The 26,429-nt window shown below is 38.3% G+C and overlaps 2 protein-coding genes across 11 annotated transcripts in view; one reads left to right on the top strand and one right to left on the bottom strand.

Moving 5' to 3' along the window:
- Positions 1-26,429, bottom strand: part of LOC130142145 (uncharacterized) — a 438,873-nt gene that overhangs the window by 275,661 nt on the left and 136,783 nt on the right. The gene's annotated exons all lie outside the window — the stretch shown is intronic.
- LOC130142132 (ras GTPase-activating protein 1-like) overlaps positions 1-26,429 on the top strand; it is an 87,053-nt gene that overhangs the window by 11,842 nt on the left and 48,782 nt on the right. For all 10 annotated transcript variants that reach the window (XR_008819301.1, XR_008819300.1, XR_008819303.1 and 7 more), the window contains exons 2-8: positions 6,406-6,555; positions 12,883-13,018; positions 13,950-14,020; positions 21,493-21,610; positions 22,623-22,654; positions 24,362-24,414; positions 25,125-25,275. Coding sequence is in view for 3 of the 10 variants with exons in the window: in XM_056323575.1 (XP_056179550.1) it covers positions 6,406-6,555; positions 12,883-13,018; positions 13,950-14,020; positions 21,493-21,610; positions 22,623-22,654; positions 24,362-24,414; positions 25,125-25,275 (711 nt within the window). In the remaining 7 variants the exon portion in view is untranslated. The remainder of the gene's footprint in view (positions 1-6,405; positions 6,556-12,882; positions 13,019-13,949; positions 14,021-21,492; positions 21,611-22,622; positions 22,655-24,361; positions 24,415-25,124; positions 25,276-26,429) is intronic.

Here is a 26,429-nt window from a genome sequence, read left to right as displayed (position 1 = left end):
TGCAGGGGTGTTCTATTTTTCTACATACTGTTTCAAACGGGTTTTAGAACAGGTAACTGAGAAAAGCAGACTTATTTATTAGATTTATATTTGCTTTGTACCTCCAATTAGAAAAATGTATAGGATCAAAAAAGTATTAAAAAACCCCCGCTTTCCTAGAAGAGCCTGAAACTCTCTTAATTTCATGTATGCTGTATAAAGGACAATTGCTTGGCTGTTCTGGCCCTCCCCCCACTTTTTTTGAATTTCAGGTTACTTTGCAGTCTTTTGTTTCATTATCTTAAGCATGCATCCTTCCACTGTAGAAGTTAAAAGGTTTGCAGAGCTTTTTCTGTCAGGAAGTTTTGTAAAGTGGAGAACTGCAAAGACCCAGTCAGAAATTGGTAACTAACAAGGCAGAGGAAGGCACTGCATTTAATAAAGTGTGAGTGAAACTTACCTTAATTTAATCTCTATGAATAATGCACATAAAGGAAATAATGCAATCTTGCATGATATCTGCATAAATCTAACAAAAATGGGACAAGGTGTTAAAAGGCATAGTTTGGATTAAAAAAACCCTGCATTTTTAGGATCATATTAACATTTTAGGCTGAGAGAAACTAGAAAGGCTAATGTCATCATCAGTGACCTGGATGAAGGGACTGAGTGTACCCTCAGCAAGTCTGATGATGATATAAAACTGGGAGAAGTGGCTGATTCACCAGAAGGCTGCGCTTCCATTCAGCAAGACCTGGACAGGCTAGAGAGTTGGGTGGAGAGGAACCTAATGAAAGTCAACAAAGGCAACTGTAGAGTCTGGCACATAGGGAGGAACAACCCCATGAACCAGCACAGGCTGTGGGTTGACCTGATGGAAGGTAGCTCTGCAGAGAAGGACCTGGGAGTTCTGGTGGACAACAAGTTGCCCATGAGCCAGCATTATGCCCATGTGGCCAAGAAGGCCATTGGAATCCTGGGGTACATGAGGAGGAGTGTGACCAGCAGGTCGAGGGCAGTTATCCTCCCCCTCTACTCTGCACTGGTGAGGTGGCATCTGGAGTACTGTGTCCAGTTCTGGGCTCCCCACTTCAAGAGAGACAGGGAACTACTGGAGGGAGTCCAGCAGAGGGCTACAAAGATGATGAGGGGACTGGAGCATCTCCCTTATGAGGTGGGCCTGTTTAGCCTGGGGAAGAGAAGACTGAGAGAGGATCTTATCAATGTCTACAAATATCTTAAGGGTGAGTGTCAAGAGGATGGGGCCAGGCTCTTTTCAGCAGTGCCCAGCGACAGGACAAGGGACAACGGGCATAAACTGCAACGCAGAAAGTTCCATCTGAATATGAGGAAAAACTTCTTTTTACCTTGAGGGTGACAGAGCACTGGAACAGGCTGCCCAGAGAGGCTGTGGAGTCTCCTTCTCTGGAGACATTCAAAACTCACCTGGACGTGCCTCTGTTCAACCTGCTCTAGGTGAACCTGCTAAAGCAGGGGGTTGGACTAGATGATCTCCAGAGGTCCCTTCCAACCCTAACCATTCTGTGATTCTGTAACATGAACCTTGAACAGTGAAATTTGAACATCAATTCTTCAGCTGTTTATTATCAGGTTTGGAAAGCAGAATAAAAAAGAAAGAAATGAAAATGCAGGATATCTTGGTGGTATTCTCCCATCTTTATGAAACTGTTCTTGAGATTTCTGTATGCCACTTCAAATTAAGGATTTTTCCTGGTTCAAGATAATCATATATCTGCTCCTAATGGGATTAGAACTCACATAGCCTCAGGAAATGATACTAACATTCTGTAATGTTGTGAAAGGTATGAAGGTGGTGATTGTTAATTTATAGGCAGGGAACTTAGACCATGTCTCCCAGAAGTTCACTCTTCTTTTGGATTTTGTTGAAATAGTCTGGTATGGTTAAGGAAAAGAGTGAAATGGGTGTGGCATTTGATGATGGATTTTTCTACTCACTATAACTTGTTTTTTAGATTGAAACAGGGAGGTTTCCAACAGTTATCAACATCTTCATTTCTACTAAGTTGCTGAAAAAATTTTTTCCTCCCCTCCAGTGCTTTCCCCTTCCATTCTTTCCTCCCTGGGCTATTGTGTTCCTAAGTTAAAATTGTAGTACACTGTAAAAGCAAAATGCTTTAGTTAAACAACAAAGCCTCCGAATATTTGATTTTTCCTATATGTAAAAAGGAAATACGTAAATAAAGGGATTTGGTTGAACCATGTGACACACAGTAGCAACTACATCCTTCCAGATGGTAAGTTCACTATCTGATACCTCTTTGCGAACAGCCTGTCTTTCATGAACCTTGTAGTGCTTCGATGTTGGGGGCTGTTAATTGTCATGTGATTGTCCCATAAGACTGCTAAAGGGCTGCAGTGTAATTACATTCCTGCTCACAGTAGAAGGTCTGTTAGCTGGGCCTAATGAGACTGGTGTGACTAGTTTTCTGGTACCTAGCTTCTTCAGTGGAAAACTAAGGAGATCTTGTTTGTAGGCTAGGGATAACAACTCTTAACTCCCTATGCAATTCAGTTAAAGAAATTCATGGCTTATGGCTCTCAACTACATGAAGTGTCAGGAATGGTATCTTATGCAGCTGTATGTTGCTTGTGTATATATCACAATGCATAGAATCCAAACTGTTTATGATTTCATAGTTGTGTATTAATTCTGTTTATTTAATTAAGAATGTGATTCATAGGGTTGGAGTTTTGAACATGCTGCTTTTGATTTAAACTGATACATGGAAATATTTCCTTGCACAGCATCTGATTGCTTTGTGAAGCATGGAAGTCTTTTATTGATATTCTCAACATTGAAAAAAATTAAAATTGTAAATATAGGTAACAAGCTATAGCAATGGTTAAACAGCTCATCATAGAAGCAACTATCTAAAACTTTGGTCTATAATTAGTAAGACATCTTGTAGTTGGATCATTTCATAACCTGTTGCAAGGCTACTTATGTTTTCTTTTTTGATGCATCTGATAATAGCTATTGTATTGTCAGGGCACTAACTGTGTGATTCAGAATGTTGTTTAGTTATATTTGCTCAAAACATTGTGAAAATAATGAGTTATTGTTGTGATTTAACTCCAGCTGGCAACTATGCACCACACAGCTGCTTGCTTGCTACCCTCCAGTGGGATGGGGGGAGAATCAGAAGAGCAAAAGTGAGAAAGATCATGGGTTGAGATAAAGGTAGTTTAAGAATTAAAAAAAGGAGGGGGAAAAGCAACAGGGAGGAGGAAAAAAACCCCAGACACCAACCCAAGAAAAACAAGTGATGCAAATGAAAAAGATTGCTCACCATTCACCAACTGATGACCAGCCAGTCCCTGAGCAACTGCAGCCCCTGCCAACCTCCACCCCCCCCAAGATTTATTGCTGAGCATGATGTCATATGGTATGGAATATCTCTTTGGTCATTTGGGGTCAGCTGTTCCAGCTGTGTCCCCTCTTGATTTCTTGTGCACCTCTAGCCTACTCCTTGGTGATGTGGTGTGAGGAGCAGAAAAGGCCTTGGCTCTGTGTAAGCACTACTCAGCAATGACTAAAACATCCCTGTATTATCAACACTGTTTCCAGCACAAATCCAAAACATAGCCCCATGCTAGCTACTGTGAAGAAAAGTAACTCTGTACTGGTTTTGGCCTGGATAATTATCATCACTTAAAACTTGCGATTTTAATGTTAGAAATACAAAAATATTCCTAGTTAGGACTAGGCAAGAAAGAAAGAGGTGACTAGAAATTTTATGGATCTTGTCCTTGGCAATGATGAAGGGTATAAATCGTAGTAGTAGTGAGTTACTGTTTGAAATGAGTACATTTGATAAGAGTCATGGCCAGGGGGGCAGCTTTCTTTTTATGAATAGTGATCTGAAGAATCACTTTACCAATATACGAGTGAGTGGAGTTTATCTTTATTTATTCGGCAGCGCTGGGTGCATGGGGGATTGCTCCACCAAAGTCATGCACACCAAGGGAACCTTTCAGCCCCCTCTTTATACAAGTCACTCATGTCTATTCATTAACTTTCCGGGAACTCATTAATGTATCTCTCATCTGGACAGTTAGCACATTCCCATTCAAGGATTTAGTATATCTTCAAGTTAACAATATTAACATATCTCATGCCTGGACAATTAGCACACTCCCTGTGTCACCCATTTAAGGATTTAGTACATCCTCAAGTTAACAATAAGGGTCTCCTCAGATAAACATGAGCACACCTTTCTTTAAATAAATCATATATGGCCCATTATTCAATAGATAGGCAAGATTTTTATGTTGGTACCCTCCTATCCAAACTTTAATTCTTTTCATGAGTCTAATATCATAGTGCACTCTAGGTAAGACAAGATTTTGCATCTCTTCAGGAAAAAAATATATTTAGTGTAAAGTTGAGAGATGTTAAACATTACTTCTAACTGCATGCATTAAGCATTTGGCAGTTGGAACAGCATCAAATTTAAGTTATTGATCTTGACCTATAAAATTCTAAATGGTACAGAGCCTTCTAAGAGAGTGTCCTGGATCTGGCTGGGCTGGAGTTGGCTTTCTTCATAGCAGCCCCTGTGGTGCTTTGTTTTCGATTTGTGGCTAAAACAGTGTTGATAACACATAGGTATTTTGGCTGTTGCTGACCTGTGCTTGCACAGCATCAAGGCTTTCTTCCTTTCTCACTCTGCTCCCTCTGCCCTCCAGCAAGTAGGCTAGAGGTAGGCAAGAAGTTGAGAAGAGAGACAGCCAGGACAGCTGATGGAAATTGGCCAAAGGGATATTTCATACTATATCAAGTTATGCTCAGTAATTTAAAAAAAAAAAAAAAAAGAGAGAGAGAAAAAAAAAAAAAAGAGGAGGAGGAAGAAATAAAAAGGAGAGGGGTGTGTGTCTTCCAAGGTAGCCATTGCTCAGAGACTGACTAGGTGTTGGTTTGCTTGTGGGAGGTAGTGAGTGATTGCCTTTGCATTGCTTCTGTTGTTTTCAGTTTCCCTCAGCTCCCTTCCTTCATTCTTCTTTCACTTATTAGTCTTTATTTCAACCCAGAAATTTTCTTGCTTTTGCTCTTCCTGTTCTCTACCCTGTTCTGCTGGGGGTTGGGGGGAGTGAGCAAGCAGCTGTATGGGTGGTTAGATGCTGGCTGGGGTCAACCCACCACAGACATGATCTTTCTAACCTTGCCTCAAGAGCTATACAGTGTACAGACAAAACAACTCTTTCGCTGATTTAACTTGTTTTAATTGGGATGAGGAGAAGCAAAGGAGAGAGCTCTGCTAACAAGACTGCAGCTTTGCCAATGTAAACAATATCTACACTGGTACTGCTTCTACTGGTATACAATCTGTATAGTCTATTTGACTTTCATTCTGATAGAAGTTCTCAAAGCCAACTTTTACTTCCATTGCATAGAAAAAATGTTTCTGGTAAGATTTTTATCAACAGCGAAGCTCTTTGGTTTTTTTGTTTTACTCTAAAATTTGCAATTTTTCATTTTTTCTTGTGTACGTTAAGCCAAAAGATGACTTTCATATCTCTTCCAAAATGCTTTTTTTGCAACTCTTGCAAGACCACATGTGAACTGGTAGAATCAGTAGGTGAATGGTCTGAAATAGTTAATAATTTAAATAGTATAAAACAATAGCTGTATAAAGGTGGGGTTTTTTTTCTTTTTAAGAGGTTTTGAGAACACCACTTGGCAACACTTGGCTTTTCTTCAATTGCTTCTTCCACTGCTGCTGCTTCCCCCCATTTGTATGTTTGGTGTAGAAAGAGGTCTGATCAGAGTTGAAAATTCATGTTTGAATGAGTCTAACCTTTGGATTAAACTGAAATATTCTTTTGTCATATTTTGCAGTCTGTGAGTTGCTGTGCATCAGTATTTGCTTTTAATAGGCTATGTGTTGGGTTTGGGGAAGGCTCTTTTTTGGCTGAAATATGGTCTGGTGACTGCTGTCATTTTGTTTAAGTGCAGGCTTTGATACTGTGTTCTATTTGTTGTTTGAGAAACAGGTTATAGCCTGAATTGAAGCCTGAGTAGGCTTAAAATACAATGGTCTGAGTCAGATCAGTTATCTCTTCCCAGAAAATTGGGAAGGAAAGAAAAAGCTGGTTATAGAGATCCTTTGTCCCTTTTGGATGGTTCAGAGTATTTTCCTACAGTGTGAGTTATTTGGGGAAATGGGTTATCTGAACCTGTGAAGCTTTAAAAATTCTGTGTATTGGAAATCTGAGTAATCTGAGAGAGGTTGCACACGTAAACATCTGATAACTTTATTTGAAACAAAGGTTTGGAACTGCATCAGTTTTAACTGAGAACTTTCATTAGTTTCACAGGTCTGTTCTGTGAGAATAAACAGAAGCCTAAATTCTAAGGACACCCATTGTTACATTGTTTTTTAGGTGGTATCATGGAAAACTCGACAGAGCAATTGCAGAAGAACGTCTTTGGCAAGCAGGAAAACCTGGAAGTTACCTTATTCGAGAGAGTGATCGGAGACCGGGTTCATTTGTGCTTTCATTCCTTAGTAAAACAAATGTCAATCATTTTAGGTGAGAATTAAATGTTTTCTTTTAAAACACTTTAATCTGTTTATTTGTGGGTTTAGAATTTAGTACAGTATAGAAAACAATCGTATTATAAATTGAATATTTTTTATATTTTTTTTAATCCATGTATGGTATAGCTCTTTACTAGGGTTTAATTGTTTTAAACCATGCTACTTAAAAATTCCTTTACAGGCTAAAGAATGAAAATGTGAGGAAAACAACATAATCAGAATAGAGAAGTTTATCTAAAGCTGTTGTGACTATATTTGTAGTAATACGCAGGCTTCTTATTAGTAATAGGAGGAGATTGTTTTGAGTCTGTTCCTCAGTTATTGCAGCTCACAGGACGTACTTGAATGTCAAAGTCAGCAAATCAGGGTGTTTCCTTTATAAGAAGGAACAAGGAGAAACAAAGAGGGTATGTATTTAATAATATGAAGATTTGCTGAATCAGCTTTTAGTATGTTCTAGAATTAGTTGTTCTAAATACAAATAGCCCTTTTTCCGAAATTGTAACCAGAATTATTTTACCATTAGCAAGTTATATACATCAATTTATTCTTGTTTACTGTAAATGAAAGATGTTCTGGGAAGGCACTTGAATGTTAGTCAACAAGTTGCATGCTGCAGTATAATGTTCATCTTCACAAAATAGGGTATCAAATGCATCTTCAGCATTAGAAAAATCCTTTTGTCAGCTATCTAAAGAAACAGAAATAAACAGAAAGCAAATTTATTTGCAAAGCAAACAGATATAGCATGCTCATGTTTGCATCATGTTGTCTGAGCTAACAATTCATGCTTCTCAGCTATACTGATTCTTGTTTGAGAACTGGTTACTATGTAGCAGTGGTAGAAAAATAAATTAATACTTGCTTTTTAAGTACTGTTTTTAAGTTTTATTTTTAATAACTTTGCTTATTGTAGCCTATATCAGGTGTTGAATGTTACTTCATGTCCACCATAAATTTTTTCTGACATCTCAGATAGAAAATGGGAAACCATTAAAAACCACTTTCTAAGAAAGGGATCCTTATAATCTTTTCATATCTTAAAGAATCTTTTCTTCTTGGATACATTAAATATATGAAGAGAAAACTATTCAAAAGAAACAAATTTGTTTGCTGATACTGGTCTCCATAAAACAGACCTGCTATTGATTCATTTGTTGACTGCAGTGTGTGTATATGTTTTCGTTATTAGAAGGGCAGATCACAGAATGGTCAGGGTTGGAAGGGACCTCTGGAGATCATCTAGTCCAACCCCCTGCTTTAGCAGGTTCACCTAGAGCAGGTTGAACAGAGGCACGTCCAGGTGGGTTTTGAATGTCTCCAGAGAAGGAGACTCCACAGCCTCTCTGGGCAGCCTGTTCCAGTGCTCTGTCACCCTCAAGGTAAAGAAGTTTTTCCTCATATTCAGATGGAACTTTCTGCGTTGCAGTTTGTGCCTGTTGTCCCTTGTCCTGTCGCTGGGCACTGCTGAAAAGAGCCTGGCCCCATCCTCTTGACACTCACCCTTAAGATATTTGTAGACATTGATAAGATCCTCTCTCAGTCTTCTCTTCTCCAGGCTTGTAGAGGGATTTTTAAAGGACCGAGGACATATGTTGCCATTGTCCAGGTTGGACAACCCAGGCCTGTTAGTTGAAGCTGCAGAGCAGTTTTAAATAGTCCTGGGAACAAGCAATGGGAGAAGGAAAACAAGCTATGCACAAAGAAGAAGCCAGGTGTAGAGCAAGCCCTGGGAGCCGCGAAATCAGCACATTCTCATTGACGCATTCTGATCAGGCACCTGCAGTATGCTCACCAATCAGCGACACGGACCCCCATGTGACTTTTATCCAATCACCTGCGTGTAAAGTCGTGTGAGCGGTTGGTTTAAGTTATTAATATGACCTGTTTGTTTAATAAAGGGAGCACGGCATGTAGCCATATTGGTGTTATTGTCGTGACTTGGCCGACTCTCCACAGGGGACCCTCTTCGCAGGCTAAACAGGCCCACCTCTCTTGGCCTCTCCTCATAAGGGAGATTCTCCAGTCCCCTCATCATCTTTGTAGCCCTCTGCTGGACCCCCTCCAGTAGTTCCCTGTCTCTCTTGAAGTGGGGAGCCCAGAACTGGACACAGTACTCCAGATGCCACCTCACCAGTGCAGAGTAGAGGGGGAGGATAACTGCCCTCGACCTGCTGGCCACACTCCTCCTCATGTACCCCAGGATTCCATTGGCCTTCTTGGCCACATGGGCATAATGCTGGCTCATGGGCAACTTGTTGTCCACCAGAACTCCCAGGTCCTTCTCTGCTACACTCTAATGTTTTTCAGCTTCAAGAATGGCAGTCTTGAAGTTATTTCAGCCAAATATAAGGATATATCTACTGGGTCCCATAGACTGGAAATGTCACTTTCACCAAAGCTTGTTCTTTGCCAATTGCAGCCTTCCAAAAATGGGTGAAATTTCCATTGCTCAAGAATCTCACTGATATTTTGTTTCCTGAAAGTTATATTTTTTTGATTAAACTTTAATTTCTTATTTCTGTTTGACTAAATTACCAATATTTAGGTGAAAGTTCTCCAATTCCCCTTCCCCAAGTTGGATTTAGGCATATGTTCGTGCAATGTATGGTTGACAGATAGTATATGAGTCCATCAAAACTAAATTATTTTTTTGCTGTAGTAGTATGTTTTCTGGTGAGTTGCTGAATGATATAAAATATATATATTTTAAATTTTATATAAATATTGGGAAATAAAATCTTTTATCTTTTCATCTTGTCCTTCAGAATTTTATGTGGTTACAGAAGTCTCTGTATTTACTAGTCCTGTGTGTTCTGAAGAAAGGTTTAATTTCGGCTTGATTTAATAATAAAATATGAAACACTAAATTTCATTTAGAAGCTGATTCTGTGAATATCATGGATTTTATACGGAGTTTGGTAGGAAATATGCCAAGAGATCTAGTCTAGATCCTTAAAGTTGCATTATTTTCTGACTTCCCTTGCAGTGCTATGTGCTTAAAAACTTCAAATTTCATCTCTGAAGATTGATCTTAGTATACATTTTACACTCCTATTTGGTAGAAATAATATAGTTTTAACAACTGATCTGAGAAGAGAGATTTTTAAAGCAGGAATGTATTAGAATACTGACCTGTTAAAGCAAAGTAAAAGTGTAAGAAACCAAGTAGAGATAAACAATATACTCTTTTTCAGCAGTTAAATTTGTTTTCTCCTGTTGTTCTTGAATTGCTCATGAGCTTTGTAAATAAGTCAAATGCTAAGTAGAAAACTAAGTAGTCAGACATGTTTAACTTTTTGTACTGTAATTTGTTTTGAAATATCTTTAAAATAACTTGTTTTCTGGAAACGAGAGAGGTAATGTGAGGTTAGATGTTAAGATTTTTCTTTATTTTTCAACTTATCTAATTTCACTTAATTTCTCTGTTTCTTGTATTTTATTGCATATTTTTATCTTCACTGATCAATGATGTTATATATTCTTAGACTTCAGTTTGTGAAGGCATATCATAAGAATTCCTCCTTTGGTGGAAGTGCTCACCAAGCAACTTTATATTGTTTATTATTAGTCCTGGCTAATCAGAGGAGGTCCCAATTGACTGAAGGTTAGCAAATGTGATGCCCATCTACAAAAAAGGCCAGAAGGAGGATCTAGGGAACTACAGGCCTGTCAGCCTGACCTCTGTGCCAGGGAAGGCTATGGAGTAGATCATCCTGAGTGCCATCACGTGGCATGTGCGGAACAACAAGGTGATCAAGGCCCAGTCAGCATGGGTTTATGAAAGGCAGATCCTTCTTGACAAACCTGATCTCCTTCTATGTCGAGGTTACCCGCTTAGTGGATGAGGGAAAGGCTGTGGATATTGTCTATCTGGACCTTAGTAAAGCCTTTGACACTGCTTCCCACAGCATTCTCCTGGAGAAACTCGCTGCTCATGGCTTGGACAGGTGTACTCTACACTGGGTAAAAAAACCTGGCTGGATGGCTGAGCCCAAAGTGGTGGTGACAGTTAAATCCAGCTGGCAGCCAACCACAAGTGGTGTTCCCCAGGGCTCAGTATTGGGGCCAGTTCTGTTTAATATCTTAATGAATTGGATGAGGGGACCAAGTGCATCCTCAGGAAGTTTGAAGAAAAAAACAAGTTGGGTGGGACTGTTGATCTGCTTGAGGGTACAAAGGTTCTGCAGAGGGATCTGGACAGGCTGGACCGATGGGACAAGGCCAATTGTATGAGATTCAACAAGGAGAAGTGCTAGGTCCTGTACTTGGGTCATAACAAACCCACACAATGCTACAGGCTTGAGGAAGAGTGGCTGGAAAGCTGCCTGGCAGAAAAGGACCTGGGGGTGTCGATGGACAGCTGGCTGAATATGAGCCAGCAGTGTGCCCAGGTGGCCAAGAAGGCCAATAGCATCCTGGCTTGTATCTGAAACAGTGTGGCCAGCAGGACTAGGGAAGTGATTGTCCCTCTGTATTCAGCACTAGTGAGACCACACCTCAAATCCTATGTTCAGTTTTGGGCCCCTTGCTACTAGAAGGGCATTGAGGTGCTAGAGAGTGTCCAGAGAAGGGTAATGAAGCTGGTGAAGAGTCTACAGAGCAAGTCCTATGAGGAGAGGCTGAGGAAACTGGGGTTGTTTAGTCTGGAGAAAAGGAGGCTGAGATGAGACCTTATTGCTCTCTACATCTACCTGAAAGGAGATTGTAGTGAGGTGGGTGTTGGTCTCTTCTCCCAAGTAACAAGTGATAGGAGAAAAGGAAACAGCCTCAAATTGTGCCAAGGGAGGTTTAGATTGGGTATTAGGAAAAAAATTCTTCACGGAAAGGGTGGTCAAGCATTGGAACAGGCTGCCCAGGGAAGTGGTTGAGTCACCATCCCTGAAGGTATTTAAAAGATGTGTAGATGTGGTGCTTAGGGACATGGTTTAGTGGTGGACTTGGCAGGTTAACAGTTGGAGTTGATGATCTTAAAGGTCTTTTCCAACCTAAGTGATTCTGTGATCCTAAAAATTATTGTTTTGACACTGCAATAAGAGTTCTGGCAGAAAGTATGATGTTTTTCCCATTTACTGCATAATTTATTGGAAACTGGTTTTAGCATTCTGCAGGTTTCATAAAATGGCTGATTTCACAATTTTTACCAAAAATTATAGTATCTAAGTAGATTAAATATCTTGTTCATTTTTTTCCCTATGTATAACTAAAGGTATAGTTCAGTCATTTTCTCCCTTCTCCAAGTCGGTTTTCCAGGTAGCTCTTCACATTTTTAAAGAAGTGTTATTACTCAGGACTGCTGTCCAGCTTTTGTTGCTGGAAAAACTCAGGTCCTCTTGAATCCATCAATTTACATAACTGATTGTTTCTTTGGATTGTCTTGTCAAAAATATTGTTTCAACTTATGTACTTTTTTCCCCTTGTACAAATTATTTGTGTGTAATACAAATGTTTTAAAAACTGTTAACTCTTACCTAAATAATTTCTCACTGGTTTTAGAACTTGTATTGCATAGCAATATGAACAGGCATGTTGTTTTCCATTTTTTTTTATATAAGTGTATTCACAAATCTGAGTACTAAAACATGCACCACCACACCGCAAAAAAACCCCAAACCTAACACCAACACACACTCTAACTACATGTTAGTAAGATGAGTAATTTTATAAGAATTTTCTTTTGTGTTAAATTATTTAAATGTTTTTCTTAAAGCAATTTTGCCCTTAGCAGGCTTTTAAATTGAGTACGTTATTATTACAAAGTTATTTCTTATTTTTTAGCATGGATACTAGACTAACCATAATAAAGTGACTAATTTTTGAAGGTATTTCAGTATTCTGTACTGTATAATCAAATGCAGTTCTTTGTTACCAAAATATGTTGATACTTTGCCAAATTTATACAGGCCTACCATATAAGCTGTGTCCTGCATGATAGCAGTATTAATGCTGTTACCTCTACTAATGTTGTCATTTGTCCACAATGCTAGTAATTATATTTTTGTGTTTAATTTTATTTAGCTCTAGCAAATCTGCTTGCTTTTTTGTAAATCTACATCTCCTTTACAGTCTTCAAATAGTTTTATTTTGTGATGTTTATCAGTAATTGCTGATGAGATATTAATTAGTTAAGGGTGTGTGTGTACATATGAGAAAGTGAGTTTGTAATACTGCATTTTGTTGAACATAGCCCGCTTTAAAAACTCAACGTTATCCTAACTTCCTTTTAAAAAATAAAAACTCACAAAACCAGCAAAAAACCCCACCCCAACGATTTGTAGCAAGACTTACTTCTATCAAGTTTCCTTTTCTTTATTACCAGGATAATTGCCATGTGTGGAGACTATTACATTGGTGGACGTCGCTTTGCTTCACTCTCAGACCTAATTGGTTATTACAGTCATGTGTCTTGTTTGCTGAAGGGGGAAAAACTGTTCTCTCCAGTAGCACCTCCAGAGGCAAGTAGTACAATTTTTAAATGTCATTAAGTAAATTTTAATATAATTACTCTTGCATTTTATATTCATAGTTCTCTATGAAAAAAGCATTGTAGAAAGTTTCCCCTAGTTCTAGAGCTGTCTCAGTGTATGGTGAAGTATAAGGAATATATAAACATGTTCTTACTGATAGAAAGTAATGATAAAAAATTGTTTTTTAATGAAAATCTGTAATGAGAAAGCTAGATATCGAGTACTGCAGTTATCTCCAAATGTAGTAATAACATGGTACGTAAACAGAGATAAACAAGAAAATGTGTGGTTCTTGGCTAGTAAAGAGCACCACTGTAATGTAGTTAGACTCTAGGGTTTTACACTGACTTAATAAAGTATTTCAAAATAATATTATGGTTTTGTAGCAAAGATTTCAAAATATGCATCCTGGAAAATAAACAAAGTTCCTGAAAGTTGGGCTTCTTTCAAGTAACTATCCTTAAGACAATATCAGTAATTAAAAAAAACCCCTAAACCAACAAAAAAAACAACCAACCAAAAAAACCCAACCCAGACAGCTCCCCAAAAAACCCTGCAGACTGCATGCCCCCCCCGATGTTTCTGAATGTGAAACTTACATTCATTTCCACTAAGTGGAAGAAAGTTCTAAAGTTCTCTTTTATGGGATTTACATTACTGGTAATTTGATTTTTGGAGATAATATGACTGATAATGTTACAAGGCTAGAAACAATGTAAGAGCTTTTTCTAGATACCTTTAGGAATTAAACATTTGCAGCTCTTACTATTTTTGATCCTTTGAAAACTTAAAACTAGCAAAGGGATACAAAGGTTATTACTAGTCTTTTGCATTGGAATAGCATAATGTTGGGGAGAGGAAGCCTACACTAGAATGAAAGGGAAAATTAATATATTTGCACTCTTCTCTAAAATTGTAGCCTGTGGAGGATAGAAGGAGAGTTCGAGCAATTCTACCTTACACCAAAGTGCCAGAAACTGATGAAATAAGGTATGTTTTAGTAATAGGCAGAAGCAGCTGTGAAATTCTTGGAGTATTCATAAATACTCATGATTTCAGTATATGTTCACTATGTAAATACTTTTCAATTGCATCTTAGACAACGCTCTGGGAGGTTAAAGGTATAATGTCTCTTTTTTTCTTGTCTGTCTCGTGTCTTGTCATCTCTCTCCTTGTCTTTTTTTTCTTCCTCCCCCTCCCCCCCCCCCCCCCCCCCCCCCCGAGGAATAACACTTTTAATCTGGGTATACTGTTTGCATTAATTGTAAGGGGAGTTACATTTAATTGCTAGAACTATGAGACTTAGTTTAGAAATAGAACATTACTAATTTCAAATGCTTACCCACTTTGAGAAAAATGTTAAGTTTGTGCATGAAGGAATTCTGTGCAAAAATCTCATGTGAGGGTTTGAAATAAATTGGCTCCAAATTTGCCTGCAGAAGTAGCTAATAACAGATAAATAGTTCAAACCAAACCAATCTTGACCCCTAGAAAGAGAATGTGAGAATTGACTCTGATAAAATTAAGAACAGTATTTTTAGTGTCTTCCTTGAAATAAGGAGAAAAAGGAGAGGCTGCCAAAAAACCCTTGCCTTTAATATTCTAGCACTTATTTTGTTGCCTGTGCCTAAAAAGTCTTGTCCTTAAAATAGAGCAAGAATGATTCCTTTTCCTTCTCCCTCTCTCCCCTTTTGGAAAGAGTCTGTATTGAACAAATGATACTTTTAAATGTTGAATCTTAATATTTTAAAAAGCTATTGAATTGCCTCTCTAGATGCCAGGTGCCCACTGAGCTGATCTGTCTCTCCCCCTCCTCAATTGGACAGGGAGAAGAAAATATGACAAAAGACTTGTGAGTCGAGGTAAGGACAGGGAGATCCCTCAGCAATTAGTCACAGGCAAAACAGACTTAGCTTGGGAAAATTAATTTCCTTTATTGCCAATTAACACCAGAGTAGGATAATGAGCAATAAGAACAAAACTAAAAACACCTTCCCCCCACCCCTCCCTTCTTCCTGGGCTCAACTTCACTCCCAAATTCTCTACTTCCTCCCACTGAGCGATACAGGGGAATGGGGACTGCTGTCAGTTCATCACATGTTGTCTCTGCTGCTTCTTCCTCCTCACACTCTTCCCCTGCTGCAGTGCGGGGTCCCACCCACGGGAGACAGTCATCCAGGAACTTCTCCAACATGAGTCCTTCCCATGGGCTGCAGTTCTTCACTAACTGCTCCAGCATGTGTCCTTTCCACGGGGTGCCGTCCTTCAGGAACAGACTGCTCCAGTGTGGGTCCCTTCCTGGAGTCCTAAGTCCTGCCAGCAAACCTGCTCTAGTGTGGGCTCTTCTCTCCACGGGTCCATAGTGCCTCCTTCAGCCTGTCACTGCCTCCTGCTCCATCCTCCACAGGCTGCAGGGGGGGGGATATCTGCTCCTCCATGGACCTCCATGGGCTGCAGAGGGACAGCCTGCATCACCACGGTCTTCTCCATGGGCTGCAGGGGAATCTCTGCTCCAGTGCCTGCAGCACCTCCTCACCCTCATTCTTCACTGACCTTGGTGTCTGCAAAGTTGTTTCTCTCATATTCTCACTCTTTACTCTTTTCTGGCTGCTTTTGTGCAGATTTTTCCTCCCTTCTTAAATATGTTATCACAGGCGCTACCACCATCACTGATTGGCTCAGGCACCCCTGAAGCTCCCCTACTACCAAAACCACATAAACCCAGTAAACTCACTGTCATACTTGTTTATTTTTTCTGTGAACTGCTACTCATTTCCTTTCTAATGTTGATCTATCAAGAAAATCTATGGGATGGTCTTTACTCCATACTTCTCTTGCATTTTCACAATATATATTATGTGGAAAAGATGCAAAACCAACAGTCCTATAGCTAATAGAAGAATGTATACTAGTTGCTTGGAATTAATATTGCTTTCTTGATATGAGGTTCTTTTCAGATAAAAAAATAAAAAGGAAGATTTGGAAGACGTTATTAGTGATTTTTAATGAGACCATCTTGTTTTCACAAGTTGATAGAAAATGCTGGTTGAATTGGGTTCTTGATAGGACTATTAGCCTAAGATTATGGAGAAAGGTATATGACAGCTTTATATCCTCATTGGGGTGGAAATTTATCCCAAGGTTGCATGGCCAGTCCATTCTGACCTCTTTAAAAAACACCGTGAGGATATTAATCTTTGAGAAGTCCTTCTAAGCATACAAAACCGTGGTAAGACGGGAGGGAACTCCCTAATTGTGTATTGCAAGTAGGGCTTCTTTCTATTCTTATGCATAGTAGGATCCATCAAGTCCAATAAATGCCTAATTGCACCTACCAATTTAAGAGGAAAAAGTATTTCATTACTCTGCTATGGTAACAAGAATTGCAGGAAATTATGCCTTTTCTCCCTTTTCTAGGATACAGCTGAAATGTAAAGTTCTGTGTGTCTGGCTAGGCTTCTGAGATCTGTGTGATAAAATAGTTCTGTTCATAGCAATGCTGGGACAAAGTACTCTGTTTTAGGTCAAATTAATGTACTATAATCTTGTACTGCAATGTACTCTTGAAAATTTTATGTATTTCAGGGAATCTTGACTTAATTTTGATGTTATAATTAATATTTAGAAAGCTTGAAGTATTTCAGGGTTAATTCCAACCAGTCTTGCATGCAATAACTTACTGTGAACTTCTTTGTAATAGAACTGATTTAGAATGGCCTTGCTGTTTATTGTACATTGTTAAGATTTAGGTTCAGTAGTAGCTGAATTAATTCTAAGTATTTTCATTAGCCTTTTTTATTCTTGCTGTTTGCTTTGTGCTCAACTAATGCATTTTCTGTTACCCTCTGTCACAGATGAATTATTAAGAGAAGTCATCATTGTAGTGTTAACTAAAAGGGGTTTATTAATGATTAAATGATGATTAAATGGTAATTGATTGAACAAAAATCAAATGGTAAATAATGATTAAGCAGTAATTGGATGGTAATTAAGCAGTGATTTGACAATTATTTACATTATCATTAAATCATAATTTAGACTGATTAGACAATGATTTAGCAGTCAAACACTACTACTTACTACACTTGTAATAAGCTATAGCTGGATATATAAGTGTTGCTAGCATACAATATACTCTTAGGCCTAATGTAAAATGTTGCTTACTTCATTATAGATATCACATGCTGGGTAAGGGGTCTCTCAACCTTGAGGAGTAACCTTGAGAGGTGTCCCTTTTCAAGGGGGAGATCACCACTATGCAGCCTGCTGCCATACAGGAGAACTCAATGGGCTTGGGCAGGGAGCTACAGATATTTATAGCATAAAGTGATTGACTCCATAGTCACACCTGCTTTTGGCACATATGCAGTTGTAGCAGTTTTAGTTTTGTCTGGTCCCAGCTCAGGCTGGTACTGTTAGCTCCTGATAAGACATTGCTTAGACTCCTTGGTTCCTGAGAAGATATGGCCTAGCACAATTCTCAAGGTTTGCATGGCAGGACTGATTTCAGATTTCAGTCAGGCCTACTTGTCAGTAATGCTTGAACTAAAGTACTGTTCACTCAGAGTGGGTGCATCCATCACACCCTCTCAAACGAGAGACATTCTGTAGAAAATTGCAGTCTAATTCTGGATTGAACTAGTAGTTGATGAGCTTCAGTACCTCATAGCTATTGCCTGTATTCCTAATGCATCACCTGACTTGACTGAGAAGTCTCCCTGTGCTCCAGTGAAAGGTTTTCATATGACCTGATGTTGTGGTTTAACCCTGGACAGCAACTCAGCACCAACAGACACTGGAGCAGTAATTTGCCTGGATGGATTCATTTTGGCTGTTTTTTCTTTCAGTTCCTGTACTTGAGCCTCTAGTCTCCAGGCAGGTTCACCATCCCGCTTCCTCATGTCCTCCCCATGGTCACACAGGAAGAACCACAGGGTAGCGTGTGGTGTGTACCACTAGTAACCCTCTCCCCTAAACACAAAAAGGCTGACTCTTAATAGCCAAGACATTGGTCAGTATGGGTGAGGAAGACCTATCCTTCTTTAATTGCTGGATCAATTGTTGGGACGTTTTCTCCACAGCCAAGATGCAGGCCTATAGGGAGGAAGTGAGATTCTCTTTGAATTCTCAGAGTTGGCTGGCCAATCCATCCGCAGTTGGTGCTTCTGTGTCTCTCCAGCTGATTATTGCCAGGGTGTTGGCATATGATGTTGGAGCACTTTGTACAAACTTTTGTCAAATGGACCGTGTGCACCAGACTTCATCTGGGTCTTTGGATACCTAGTTGTCATCCAGGTTGCTATAGATCACCTTCACCACAGCTAGTTCCCTCAGATACTTGATACCTCCCTCAGTGGTGGTCTATTTGTTTTGGGAATTTGCAAGACCTTCCTTGAAGAGATACTTGTCCTTCACACTTGACAGGAGCTGTCTCCAAAGACCAAGGACTCCTGTCCCTTTTCCAATCCTTTTGTCAGTGGCCTTATCCCTAGCAAGGGATCCCAGCTGCTGAGTTTCCTTACACTCTAATTCCTGACTATTGGCTCCAGTATCCCAGCATCAGAGTAAGTAGCTGATAATTTGCTCACCTGGTTGATAGCTTCACATATCTCACAGCCCACTTAGGGATAGGGTGGTTTCTGTATAATTTATGATTTCAATTCTGTTCTTGTGGCTGCCCTGCTGCAGAACAGGCTGCCTCTTCTGATTCTCTCTCCTGCTCCCTCTTAAGAGAAGCTTCTTCATCCTTTACTTGAGTTGACTTCTGCTTCCATTGTTTCCTTTTAATTATAAAAGTGACTGATATAGTTGAGGGCTGGGTCTCTGGTTTAGCCACAGTGTCTGTTGGTATGTTTTCAGATCCAGAGACCCTCTTTTCTATTCAGCACCCTCAAGGAGTACAGAGCAGTGTTCAGTAGGTGCAGGCGAGACCCCAGCACAGTGTGATAAGTTGTGCCTCTTTAGAATAGCCAGAGCATCTTTTTTCAAATGTTCTATCACTTCATCAGGATCTGGGAGTGAAGTCCCAGACCACTGGATGTGACAGCTTTTTTATATAGTTGCCCATATTCTCCCACATGCCTTGCCACCCATAACCACGCTGCTGTGGAGCCTTGGTGATATTCCTAAATAATTGGTTAACCTTGGAAAAAGCAGAAACAATATTCTCAAGAAGTACCAATAGAAGTATTTTGATTACCCAAGAATGTTAAAGATACTGAAGAGTTGTTATAACGAGTGAGAAAACATCATGGAAGGTGGTGAAGGTGCCATTCTGTATTTCTTCCACAAAATACCTCTTAGAGGAAGTGTAATTGTTAGTTGTCTCCATGAGATGGTTCTCAAAGTCCAGTAATGGCATCAGTACAGAGCCCAAATAGCAGTTTAAGCTCAAGGTAGTGTTTTAATAATAAATCTCACAGGCAAAACAGCACTAAGCGCTACAGAGCACAGCAAACTGCAAAAGCCAAAACCAGTCTTTAACATGTTCAACAAAAAAGAGAGTACGGCACAGATCAGATAAACTAATGTTGAGGACAGAGAAATTGATATCATGACCAGCAACTGTTAACAGATATAATATTTATAACTTCCTTCTAATACACTCTGGTCATATCTGTTATTATCTCAAATCCTTGGAGTCCCTTGTTGGGTGCCAAAGAGGACTGTTGTGGTTTAACCCCAGCTGGCAGCTAAGCACCACACAGCTGCTCACTCACTTCCCCCCCCCCCCCCCCGGTGGAATGGAGGAAAAATTGGAAGAAAAAAAATGAGAGAGAAACTCATGGGTTGAGATAAAGACAATTTAATAATTAGAAAGAAATTATAAAAAAAAAAAGTAAGGGGGAAAAACCCCCAAACCCAGCAACCAACAAAGAGAGGAAAATGAAACCCAAGAAAGACAAGTGATGCAAATGAAAACAATTGCTTACCACCAACTGACCAATGTCCAGCAACCTCCACCCTCAGTTTTATTGCTAAGCATGATGTCATATGGTATGGACTATCCCTTTGGCCGGTTTGGGTCAGCTGGGACAGCTATGTCCCCTCCCAACTTTTTGTGCACCTCCAATCTACTTGCTGGCAGGGCAGTGTGAGGAGCCGAAAAGGCCTTGATGCTGTGTGAGCACTGTTCAGCAATAACTAAAACATCCCTCTGTTATCAATGCTGTTTTCAGCCCTATTCCAAAACATAGCCCCATGCAAACTACTATGAAGAAATTTAATTCTATCCCAGACAAGATGGGTATGCCTGAGTTTGGGATTACATTTAGGAATAATTTATACTAACCTTCTGGTAACGAAACTCCCTTGGACATCTTAATGCTTTGTATTTATGTTCTTCCTGTAGCTAACTGCAAGTCTTTTTGAGGAACTATTCTGTATCTTCTTTTCAGCACTTTTTTTCATACACAAAGACCTAAATAGTAGATATTCCACAGGCTTTATGCTGTGATTTAACCCCAGCCCGCAACTAAGTACCACGCAGTTGCTTGCTCCCTCTCGCTTGCTCCCTCACTCTCTCTTCCTCCCTCCCCCCCCCGGATGGGGAAGAGAATCAGAAAAAGGTAAAACCTGTGGATTGAGATAAGAACAGTTTAATAATTGAAATAAAGTAAAAATAATAACAGTAATAATATTTGTAATGAAGAGGAGAGGGAAGAATAAAATCAAAGGGGAAAAACCCCACAAGTGATGCATAATACAGTTGCTCACCACCTGCTGACCAATGCCCAGCCAGTCTCTAAGCAGCAATTGGTAGCTCCTGGCCAAGTACCCCCCTGTTTATATACTGAATGTGACGTTCTATGGTATGGAATATCCCTTTGGCTAGTTTGGGTCAGCTCTCCTGGCTCTTCTCTCTCCAAGCTTCTTGTGCACCTCCTCACTGGCAGAGCATGGGAAACTTGAGAAGTTCTTGATTTAGGGTAAGCACTACTTGGCAACAACTAAAAGATCAGTGTGTTATCAATGTTATTCTCATACTAAATCCAAAACACAGTACTGTACCAGCTACTAAGAAGAAAATTAACTCTATCCCAGTTGAAACCAGGACACCGTATTATACAAAGTTAGGTTTTGATAAAAGTATTATTTTCTTAGACTTTTAAGGGTATCTCTTGATTGTTTTTACTTGTTTAGTATTTGATCTCTCTTAATAAAAGAAGAATATTACTCTCTTAATTATGATTTTTTTTTGTTTTATGTGTCCTTAGCACACTTATATATTAGATATCTATTAGATTTGAAATGTAAATCAAAGAAGGATAAATATTCATCCATCATAGCTACTTAAACTGTGAAAAATGCATATGGTATGCTTAGGATACCCATAAATGTATCTTTAATGATCAGATTTCCTCAAATGTTTTGCTGAAACTCTACTCAAGAATTCATTGTGTTCATTAAACTTTGTATTATGATTGTACTTCTAACATAAATTTTACTGTAACTCTCTTCAGTTTCCTTAAAAGAGATATGTTTATTGTTCATAATGAATTGGAAGATGGCTGGATGTGGGTTACAAACCTACGGACAGATGAACAAGGTCTTATTGTAGAAGACCTGGTAGAAGAAGTGGTAAGTAATTTTATATTCAAATCTTATGCAGAACTGACGTGATTATTTTTTATTATTATTTGTGTAAGTTGAAATGAAATAAACCTAACCTAGTGTCATTTAATTGCCTGACTTTATGTACTTTTCTAAACCTTCCTGCAGTAATTGAATCTGCCAGTTTTTAGTTTAACAAACCTTTTACTCTAATTCAGTATCCAAACAAAGTACTTATTCACATATTATCCAAAGAAGTTCATTTGCAAATGAATGATACTGTGAACTTATTAGGCAGTTCCCTAAACTCACCAGTCCTGATAAAGAACTTGCTATATTCAGTTGCATTCTTTTTTGTTTGCTATGAAACATTCATAAATGTATAGACTGAAATTTTGTACTATAATATGTCTTCTGTGGGTTTTTTTTGAAGGCCAACTGTGGGTTTAAATGTAAATTGATGAGTTAGTTAAACCTAGAAGGGCTTATGAAAAGTCAGGAAGCTAACCAGGTGACCTAAAGATAATTGAATTACTTCAGGAGAAGAGATGATTTAATGAATAAAAACACCTACCCCACCCTTCCACGTGCTTTTTTTTAAAGAAGTTCACCATTGCTTTGGAGTCCTGATGATGTTTGCTTTGCAGTATATGTATTTTGCTATTAGTAGAGTTTGCTTCACCTGTTTCTCACATCTATATCAGGATGCGAATGGCTAAACTGAAGTGGTAGTGTTAGAGTATCTAACTGTAGATTTCTACATTAGTAGTTGAAGTTCAGGAAAGTTGAGATTTAAGTTAAGAAGGACTTGAAGAGTGACAAACAACATTTTGAAGTAATGTGTTATGGCTGAATTTCCACTTAGTTAATAAAGTTGAAAACCCCTTTGCATGAACTGTGCAATACGCTATCTAGTTCAAAAATGTCTTGGACTTTGTAGTGCTGTTTATTTCTACAGAAGGTCTTAACCTATGAAGTTTATTTTTCTAAACTCAAGCATACTATTGTCATACACTTAATATGTTAATTCTCCTACTAGGGAAGAGAAGAAGATCCACATGAAGGCAAAATGTAAGGATTTTTGTTTTGTTATTAAAAGTAAATCATAAAATAACTGTAAACTTTAGCTATGAGATTGGGAGGGTGAACCAACTGTGTGTGTACTTTTTTTAATCTTAAGACTTTTCTTCTATACTAGCTGTTGAAGATACATAGGTCATTGATAGGAAATCTTGTATTAGTTATGCGTAATTTTAATGGATTTTGCAGTGATAAAATCTTGGATGAGTCTGTGTGATCACTTTATCCAGAATATGTACAACGGAGGATGTGGTGTTTTCTGATTTGTGGGGCTTTTTTTTTTTTTACTTCTAAAGCAAACTGTATGTGTAACCTTTTTTCAGGTCTGCTCAGCTCTAAATGCCTGAGAGGGAACAAAGCATCATTAGAGGAATGATAGTATGATAGTAGCACTTTCTCTATATTAGCCTCATGTGCTAACACACATCAGTAGTAAAGATGAGTAGCAAATGAAAGTTACATAAATTTTCTAGTAGCTGGATAGATTCATCTGTCCTCCATTTGCTTACTGTAATTGCAGCTGCTGCTTCCTGTATTTATTGCCCAGTTGGCAGTCTCCAAAGGACTGGTGATTGAAGAAGGCATTTCTTGTGTGTGTGGGTTATGTTTTGTTTGTTTGTTTAATAGGGGAAAGAAAACCATTGGTGTGTGACTTCAGTTTACTGGTCCCCAATGTTTTGCTAGTCAGTTTGGTATAGCAGCATAACAGTAGTAGGGATGCCTTCAAATACAAGAATTATTTTTGTTTTGTTTTGTAATACAAAGTAGTTTGTAGCAGATTCTTAGAGCTGTGACACTGTCAGTCCAGTTACTCATGCTGCTTAGAGGATTCCAGGGGAGGCAGGGATTTCTGCAAACACTCCAATAGCCAGAGATTATCCTGCAAAGGTCATATAAAAAGCAAGTTAGAACTAGAGCTCTTTTTTGATGCATAAAAGAGGATTTCTTTTACACATTTAAACACACGTGCATGCACACACACATGTGCTCTGCAATGAAAGGCCATATTTCTAGCTTTCCTTTAAAGGACAGGATGAGCTCTTAAGATGTAGCGTGTGCTGTGCCACATGTAAACTGAATTGCCATGCAATGTCAAGCTGTTTCCTATAATCATAGGTATCGAGTTGAGACTGGACAGATTGTTGTATTTTTTTAGGATGATGCGCTGATGCAGGACACTGGAATATGTAAGATGTAATATTAAAGCAATTCATATTCAATAGTCTAACAAAGCTAGGCCTTATTTCCTCAGCTTCTAGAAAAATTCAATTTTAGTTATTCTGTACAGTATTTTCTGTACAGAAAATAAAGTATATATAAAGTAACTTTCATTAATCTCTGAGCTTTGCATTTCACACTTCAAATAAATTGCTGAGACTTGACTTCAAATATGCCTGTCAAATTATCTAGCATTTAAACAAAGCCTTTTCATCTCTAAACACACTTGGATTTGAACATGTACTTCATGTTGGACACTTGTATTGAAATGAGTTTATTTATATAGCTGTAGATACCTATTTTTCATTCTGTTGGTAGAAAAACACAATCACTGAGTAACATAACAGTTGCTTATATAATCTATACGTACTAGATTTTTAAAATAAAGATTAATTCATAGGTGTCAGAGCTTTAGATGTTACGTGAACTAAAAAAGAGAGCTGATAGTCTTGCTTTCTATTTTTTCTCTTCGTCTTTAAGATGGTTCCATGGGAAGATCTCCAAACAAGAGGCTTACAATTTGTTGATGACAGGTACTTGTATTTCAGATGGTAATACAGTGGTAGTGGAATGACACAAAATAATCCTGTTTATAACAGACTGCAGCAAAACCTGTATTTTCTGTATGAACATATGAGCATCAGACCTGTGGTTGCTACTACATTGGAAAAAAACTCATGGCTGAGCACTGAGTATTTTTTTTTAATGTTCTCAAGTACAGTTAGTTTCATAATTCTAATTGAAATAGTTAACTTTTTTTTGTAATTTATATAAATAAAAAAATATCTTGGGCTTTAAAATACCGAGGAGAAAATACTGTTATGTACTTATGGGAGAATGTATTATAACCTTTTTTTAGTCTACTCATAGGGGAAATATTTTTAAAATGAAAACATCAAGATTTCTGACTCATACTGTCAAATAACATACCTTATATATGAGAACAAAAAATTTTAGTTTTTTTTAAAACATTGTCAAACCTCCCACATGCACACGATATGCTCTTGTAAAGAGGTGGCAAAAGTGGGGATACGTTGTCAGCTACAGCCAAATGATTTTACATTAACTTTGGCTTTATCCCATTTTGGTGAAGAATGGGGGATCACTGTTGGAACTTACATCAGACTTTCTCCTTTAAGCATGCAATTCTTGCTAATTTGTACAGGAAGAGCTTTGATAAGAGCTCATAAATGACACTAAGATGAGTAACAGTGAATAACACTGTATTATGATATCTTTTCAGTTGGTCAGGTGTGCAGTTTTCTTGTGAGGCCTTCAGATAATACACCTGGTGATTATTCACTTTATTTTCGGACCAGTGAAAATATTCAGCGTTTTAAAATATGTCCAACATCAAGCAATCAATTTATGATGGGAGGCAGATATTATAATAGGTAAGTTTTAATAGTTGTATGTATTTTATACTTCTGTAAAGAATTTTTATAATGTATTGCTGATAACTTATTGATATGATAATAAGATTTCAGTATTAAGAATATACTAAGAGTTTTAACTAACTTGCTTAGTTGTAACTAACCACATTCTAAAAGCCTTCAAAAGCTTAAGTGTAACTTGTTTCTTTTGAAGTATTTTTCTCCTGTAAATTATTTTCTTCACCCTATAAATTGGATTATGACATGTAATTAGGAGAATGCTGTGTTGTCTTGGAAGCTACTATTTATAATAGGGAGTTTTATATATATGAGAGGGGAAAAATAAAATGTTAGTTTTATCAGAGACATTCAGTAGGGATTTTAAAGTATAAATAATAGAAATGTGTATTGACAAGAAAGGGAAAAATTATTTTAATTGTTGAAAAAAGTAATTAAATTGATCTCCTTAAAACATGTGAATGATATTTTGGTCAGAAGTGCAGATCATTTAGAGTGGTGAAACTTAGGATGGGTTTATTTTGTCATGGGTATAAAAATATGGTAATATGTACAAAAAGAAATTACGAGAGATAACCTTTCCCTTTCATTGGAGAAGCTATCAATATAGCTCCATCACTGAATCTGTGACAACTTTATGAATAAGATTAACAAGACTTCTCAGTAGTGAAAACTCAACTTTCTCTTTTGAGGCCATTGCCTGTCACAATCAGAAATTTTCCAGACTCGTTCACCTAGAACCAGAGCGTTCTTCATCCCAGTAGAGGATTTCTCTTACTTCCAGCTTGGCTTCTGAGTGGGTAGACATCCAGCAGCTAGTGTGTCTAAGAAAACGTCAAGGTCTCCTAACTAAGTTCAGTGGACTTCTTCATATGATTTCAAATAGACGATGGTTTGAGATTAAGCAATTGGAACCTTATTAACCTATGTATATCCCACACACAGGCTGCTTGAGTACCTTCTACATTAATCAGTCTGGCCTCCAGACATCCTCATTGAAAATCAAGCTAGCTGCAGTGTCAGCCTTTGATGAAGGTAAATCCTGTTTTGCCCATTCTCTAGTTACATGGTTTATTAGGAGGATGATAGGCTAAAAGCCCACACCCTAGGTGATGTCAAACTAATTAGCAAATTAGTGGAAGTCTTATTAATCTCAA

Source organism: Falco biarmicus, chromosome W (genome assembly GCF_023638135.1).
Source record: "Falco biarmicus isolate bFalBia1 chromosome W, bFalBia1.pri, whole genome shotgun sequence".
Lineage (NCBI taxonomy): Eukaryota > Metazoa > Chordata > Aves > Falconiformes > Falconidae > Falco > Falco biarmicus.
This window is presented reverse-complemented; position numbering and strand designations above follow the sequence as displayed.